Here is a 7,500-nt window from a genome sequence, read left to right as displayed (position 1 = left end):
AGGGGACGATGATAAAGCACATCAACGCAAGAGCTGGGAGTCGAGGAATGGGGGGAAAAGAAACGAGAGAGAGAAAAGAAAAGGAACGAACCAAAGAAAAATGTAACGAATGGGAACGAAAACAGAATATAAAATGAAAAAAGGGAGGGAGGGCAACTAAAGTATGGACGAATTTCAAGGTATGTCAATATCGCCGAGCGGAGCGAATGGCCTCGGGATTGGAATCGTTTGGGGTCACTTGCAGATTCCTCGAAGGTGTTGAACATGATAAAACTGTCGAATTCATTTCCATTTTTTCTCTGTATCTTTCAAACTTCCAGAAATAAAGTCTGGATACTTTATTTCAGCGTTACTATTGAATATTTTCTTTTGAACCGAGATTATAAAAAAAAAAAAAAATACTCCCATGTCAAAACGAATAAAACGGTCTTTCACAAGAACAAACGTATACGGAGCCTCGCCCAGCAAGAGCGAGCCATCCTGTACACCGAGGAAAAAAGGACCATCTATCCTTTTCTATCAACAAAAGACCCCAAGCAGGTCACGGTGTACTCCCCGACGCCCTCTGCAGTGACGTACTCGTTGCGGGGACCTCCAGATGTATGGCTCGGGGAAGGAGAATAGAGCTCGCTAACGACTGCGGCTCCTAACGACTTTATGCCTCCACACGCTTCCTTCCGACTCGTCATGTTAGTTAGGAAGGATTCTAGCATGGGCGGTCATGACCTTACGCGGACGTGGCTGAGGAGAGATGCTGGCTTCGTCTCTCGGAATGATGGATACGCCCTGGTGATGATTTGGAGTCATGCAGACAAGGCAAATGGAGTTGAAGAATGGTAGGCAGCAACCTAGCTGGTGCGCATGACAGGATGATGAGGCATGATAGTCTCGAGTGACCTAGCATCGTTTCGCAACAAGGGATTGGATGACCTAACCTGTGGGTGATGGTGTGGCAGGTGGTGCTGATGGTGGCCGTTGTAGGGACTCCCGCCGTCAGGAGAACCCGGCGAGTCGTAGCCGTACTCAGTCCTCAAGAGGTTCTCGCTCTGCATCTTGCCCTTCAGACAGGTGATGTACCGGTTGCAGAAGTCCTTGCATAACTCTTGCACCTTCTCCAGCTCCAGCAGGTGGATGCGTAACACCTGGATCGCCTTGATCATCTGTAGACAAGACACATGTTATTAGTATCGATGGCAGGGTTTGGGATTATGTATCAAATATCGGTTATGAATTGCCAGCTCCAATCTACGTATAGGAAAAGCATGCAGTCATCATTTATGATTTATTACATTGCACATTATACACATTATATATCAAATACTGAATTATTAGACAGACACTATAATTATGTGCTTATCCTCAACAGGAACATCTGATAGTCTTATTTCTCTCCCCCCCTTCCATTCATCCACACACACACACACACACACACACACACACACACACACACACACATACACACACACACAACACATTAAAGTAAAAAAAACAATCAAGCATGAAAACACCCCCTTCAACCCCAGCCTGTCGTCATCATCAACCCCCGTCCTGTCTTCTAAAACCCCAGCAATGTTATTTTCTTTACGCCTACATTATTATAACGGCACGAACGTCGCTCCATTCCCCTCCACGTGTCTCCCCTCCAGGTGTCAGGGGCTATGACCTAACGACACTGTCAGCCACCACAACTTCGCAAAACTATTACCCTTAAAATGGCATCAAAATGGACAAAAAGTGCGGCGGGGGTTTCTCCGGAAAGTTTCGGGAGGAGCTCAAAAATGGCTGTCTCATAGACCCGGGTGAACGCGGGTAAGATCACGCGAATTGTAGAGGAATGAAGTGGCCATGGGAATGAGAGAGCGAAGGAGAGAGAGAGAGAGGGAAAGAGACAGAGAGAGAGAGAAAGAGAGAGGGAAAAAGACAGAGACAGACAGACAGAGAGAGAGAGAGAGAGAGAGAGAGAGAGAGAGAGAGAGAGAGAGAGAGAGAGAGAGAGAGAGAGAGAGAAAGAGAGAGAGAGAGGAGTAGATTTGGTCATGAGTACTGAATGAAGCTCTTGGAAAGCTCAAAAACTGGGTCTATTTAAGCTTAAGGACTGAAGACCTGGTGCCTGGATGGGCACAAGCTAGACGGAAGATGAAAAAGCAGCAACTAAAAAAACTCGACACAATGAATTCAAACGCCGTCCTATCGAAGGAAAGTGGTTGAAAGCGAGATAGAGTTTTCGAAACGAACTTCTAGTGGGCGGAAATGCAATGATTCATAGGCAGGTGTGCGGCTCTAACACAGGATATGAAATGCAGAAAATGGACAAATTTTAACGACATTTTCGAAACAAGAGACGCGACGGGCTAAGGGAAAGCAAAACTTCAAACTAGAGGACCTTAGGTAACGAATGAATCAGTTTGAAGTATTCTCCAGGAAAAACAGTTAGACGCGCTAAGCTTTAAGCATTAACAAGAGGAACCAAAGTACAGAATGGGATAGCTGAAGCAGTGAGGTTGGAAGCTAAAATATTCAGTAGGGACGTGAAAATAGTGGGCGGGGGAACATAACATACGGGTTTGACTACCAATACACACCTAGAAGAGGACTAAGAGGGGAGGTGACTAAGTGTGGCGAAGGGTGAGATAAACATAGGGTGAGACTTAGAGAACAGTAAGAGAAATGAACGGAAACATACGGAAATTTAGTCAAGCGGGAGAAGCACAGCACTGAAAAGGGCTGACTGACTGCAGAGAGGAAGAGGGAGATGTGACGAGCTAGGATGATTCCCGTAATTGTGAATGTATAGCAGTGAGAAGCACAGTCAAGGTAAGGCAGAGGGAAAAGGGGAAGGAGAAGGCGAGGGGAGTAAAAAAGGAGAAGACGACCGAAGATTAAGAAAACTGGGAGGCATGGAGGAAGAAAACGGATGGATAATGGTAGAGAAACAGAGAGGGAAGAAAAGGGAGCAAATAAAGTACACATATTTAGTGTTCATACTACTGTAGTACACGCTACACTCAAGCCACAAATCAAAATCAAAATATAAATCAAAATAAAGAAACAACAATAGCATCTGAGAATATTAGAAACAGATAAACAATCTAAGCAAGTCCCCCTGGCAGGGTCCAACCCTATCATCGCCATCACCTACACCATAGCTACCGTCACCACCAACACCAACACCATCAACAACACTATCACCATCAACACTACCAGTAACTCGGTGGAGGAGGTGTCGAGGCGGCCTTAATGAGGCTCGGTGGGAGGTGTGAGCGCGGCCGGGAAAGTCTCGTGGGTCTTAAGGCGAAGGAGGCCGACACACGTACGCAAGGCACTGCGGACAATGATGTGGTGTGCTGACCAGGATACGAGTCTTTTGTATGTGAGAAAGAAAGAAAGAAAGAAAGAAAGAAAGAAAGGAAAGAGTGGGACTTTGTTGTTGTTCATCAAGTCACACTCTTTCTGTGGAAAAGACGAAACGAAAGGTTGCGTAGCGGTTGTTTTCGCTGCGTAATTGGGAGAGTTCGGTTTCGGTTCTGTGTCTCGTGTTACGCGGTCGTCAACTATATTAAAAGATGCGAAGCGTAAGTGGATAAAGATAAACGCGCTGGAGATATATATATATATATATATATATATATATATATATATATATATATATATATATATATATATATATATATACACGCCAAGTTGCGATGATGGTGGTAGTAGGTGGTGGTGATGGTGGCGATAATGATAATATTGATATCAATGACAATAAAAATAATAATGTTGAAAGCGAGAGAAAAGCCATGCATAAGGCAAATCACGAAGTCGGAGTGAATGCAGCTCGAAGGGGCCGTGTTCCAGTGATCAACAGAGCGAGCGATTCAATATGACATGACGTGCCCTCCCCCTCCCCCACCCTCAACTCCACCCTACTCCCATCACTACCCCGTCCCCCTCTGCTGTTACATCTAGCGGTGCGAGCTAGATAATACGCAAAATTGATATCATGACGGTCAATTTGGACGTTATGCTGTGAAGACGACAAGGGAAGTACTGCGCTATTGGAAACGAGTCGGGAAGGCTTGGAAGACGCAAATTATTTTTCTCATTCTTAACCTGCTTTCGTTCCTGCTTGTCTTTTCGCAAGCAACAACCTTCAGAGACGAATGCAACCCACATTTCCCATCTACCGGGCACACATTATTCAGCTTCATAGTCACCACACAAATTATGCCACACTAAATATTCTCGGGCAAAAAAAAAAAAAAAAAACTTATTAAATTCTCCTGTCAAACAACCAAGTGGCAAGAACATTAGTTATAAATCATACTAAAGAGGTATTTTGCCACAGTAAACTACGATGTAGTGTCTAATAAAACCATTTGCATAATTGCTAGATCATTTACCAAATTTACAGTCACACTACAGTTAACTTCATCTTTTACAGTACTGCAGCGGGCTCTGAGCACAACTCTTGTCACGGCCGGGGCTGTAAAGCTAAATCCATCGCGAAATCCATCACCATTTTGACTGAAAATTCTGGTCCTTAAATACCACTTCTATCAAAGATTATCACGCAGAGAAAAGGGGTCTAGATTCACCATTTCTGTCACGGGTGAAGACGGAATATTTCACTCACACGGGCATGGGACCAAGATATCCACGATCCATGTCAAGATACGTGAGTAAAGTCTTACTCATCCTAATCTTGGTGAAGGGAGTACAGAAATGGATGCGTTTTTTTTGTGCATGAATCTCTCTCTCTCTCTCTCTCTCTCTCTCTCTCTCTCTCTCTCTCTCTCTCTCTCTCTCTCTCTCTCTCTCTCTCTCTCTCTCTCTAAATGTGTGCGTGCGTCTGTGTGTATGTGTGTGTGTGTGTATGCATGTATGTATGTATGTATGTATGTATGTATGTATGTATGCATGTATGTGTATGTGTATGTGTGTGTGTGTGTGTGTGTGTGTGTGTGTGTGTGTGTGTGTGTGTGTGTGTGTGAGAGAGAGAGAGAGAGAGAGAGAGAGAGAGAGAGAGAGAGAGAGAGAGAGAGAGAGAGAGAGAGAGAGAGAGATAGAGAGTGAGAGGAAAAAAGAGAAATATAGAGAAACAAAGAATGAAAGAAAGAAAGAGCGTTAATGAGTGTATAACATCTCATTTGCAATCCTCATATAAGACAAAACAAAGAATGATAGAGAAAATACCTCAGTCACTACTAATGCATTCCCGAACGTCGGTCACACACACAAGAAAATCAATACCTCAAAACAAGCACAGTAAACACAGAGCAAGGCAGCATGAAGGTGCAGAAGGACCATTCTGTACACATCCCCGCCCCCTTAAGGTCTTTGCGTTTGCTACGCTTCCCCTATCGACTTATGGCGCCTCTTCCGGGGGATGTCGCCATCTCATCATCGCTCTATGGTTTTCTAGGGACTTTATTGAAAGGCAGCAGTAAGAAAATGCACAGATTTAAAGTAAGAAACAAGTAAGCATGACAAGCACACACACACACACACACACACACACACACACACACACACACACACACACACACACACACACACACACACACACACACACACACACGCACACGCACACGCACACACACACACACACACGCACACACACACACAAGACCTCACTAGGTAGGACGTATGTCCCTGGCTTCACTTGTGTCTCAAACAAACAAGTCTAACAAAGACATTTCTGACACCACTAAATCTGGGACGACCATTCGGGAGCATAAGAAACGCTAATTATAAAATATTGATCAGTAACACCCTCTCGCTCGTTATCTGTAAATGCCAATAGCGCATCTCAAATATAATTCGTACCTGCTGCCGCCCCATTAGCATACAGCTATTCATACAACTCCACATAAATATCTGCGAGCATGTAACCAGAGGGACCCAAGGCGGCGCGCCCGTCTGCCTCTCCTCCAGCCCCCTCCTCTCTCTCCTCCTCTCCTCTCCTCTTCTCCTTCTCTTCTGTATCCGCACACATTAAATCGGCGTGAATGCAAGAAACGCACAATGAGCAAAAAAGAACATGGCGTGATGTACCGAGAGCGAAGCGCGGTGACACAACCTGCGCTTGGGTGGCGGAGAGGGCGCGGAGTTGGCGGTTGAGTTAGAGAGGTCCCACTCTATGGTAAATAACCGGACTAAGTTGTACATGTCGGCCATTCGGTTATAAATCTTCATTAGGCTAAGTTCTGTTTCGCAAGCCGATGAGTTATGCCGTGAAGGCTTAATGTTGGCTGATGGTGGTGAAGGAGGCGGGGGAGTGGCGGCGGTGGTGTGGTGAGATAGGGAAAGCTGCATGGTGGAGGCGGAGTGGTGATAGTGAGAGTGCGGTGTCCGTGGCGAATGCTGTTGGAGTGATGATGGAGATAGTGTGACGGCAAGAAGTTAGAATATCAAAATATATACTTTGTGACGGTTAGGCGATGATGGTGATTATAATTACAATTTTCTTCACTTTGTAGCGCTAATGAGTCATGACTACCGCGAATTGAAATAGACCTACCAAATGAAACACGCCAAGACACAGAGACCCTTCACAAGACACTCCCACGCCTACACCCTCCCACACACCCTTCTCACCTGACACACACCACCTGGCGAGTTATCCTGGCGTCTTGTTACACACACTCCACACCAAACCCAGTAATTAGATAAGACCTTTATCTTGCAAATTACACCGAAAAAAGATGACTTGCTTTTAAACAAGAAGCAACACAGGCCCACAAAATTAGCGCAGAGCCTGCTACTTTAGAGGCCAAATATATTTCTATATAATGGCTTCATAAAGATCCCAAGAAGTGGGGGTCAAGACTTAATATCTCTGCCGCCCCGCCATATGTAAAGTCTGAACTGGGGGGAAAAAGTTAGGCTTTAAGTCTGGGACGCTTATGGCCGCTTTTTAGGGATTTTGGGCCTTATAATTATGGGCCGAAGGATTTCTTGCAATCAAGTGTTTTAATAACAATAATAATGAATGGATAATAATAATGACGATCTTCTTTGCGCTGTTTCGAAAGCGGCGAAACGTAAAAGGGTGTAAAATGTAATTTGTTTCGCAACGGAAACTGATATGAACACTTTTCTAAATGTGAGTGCAATATTTGAGTCTTAATTAAGCTTTAGTAATGTTATGAACTTTATATATTCACACGCGATAAATGATAAAACATACAGATGGACATACGCGCGCGCGTGCACACGTACACACACACACACACACACACACACACACACACACACACACACACACACACACACACACACACACACACACACACACACACACACGTACACTCCGGTCACCACACTCCCCACAACGGCGACTTCAAAAACAATCTTTAACATGCATCTCCCAAGTTCAAACGGGATCAAAAACTCATCATTAAAATTAGGAGGATACAAAGTTTCCTGATCTTATAACCAATATGGCGCCTCCAACACCCCTAACCTTACACTCTCGATCCAGGGAAAGTTTTTTTTCCCAATAAAATGGAAAGA

General features: G+C 44.6%; 1 protein-coding gene across 5 annotated transcripts in view; it reads right to left on the bottom strand.

The window, feature by feature from the left end:
- LOC122248757 (homeobox protein PKNOX1) overlaps window positions 1-7,500 on the bottom strand; it is a 365,717-nt gene that overhangs the window by 38,343 nt on the left and 319,874 nt on the right. For all 5 annotated transcript variants that reach the window (XM_043009013.2, XM_043009049.2, XM_043009039.2 and 2 more), the window contains one exon: window positions 936-1,160. In XM_043009013.2, the coding sequence (XP_042864947.2) occupies window positions 936-1,160 (225 nt within the window). The remainder of the gene's footprint in view (window positions 1-935; window positions 1,161-7,500) is intronic.

Source organism: Penaeus japonicus, unplaced genomic scaffold (genome assembly GCF_977035675.1).
Source record: "Penaeus japonicus unplaced genomic scaffold, GWHDUDI00000001_assembly GWHDUDI00000014, whole genome shotgun sequence".
Taxonomy (NCBI): Eukaryota; Metazoa; Arthropoda; class Malacostraca; order Decapoda; family Penaeidae; genus Penaeus; species Penaeus japonicus.
This window is presented reverse-complemented; position numbering and strand designations above follow the sequence as displayed.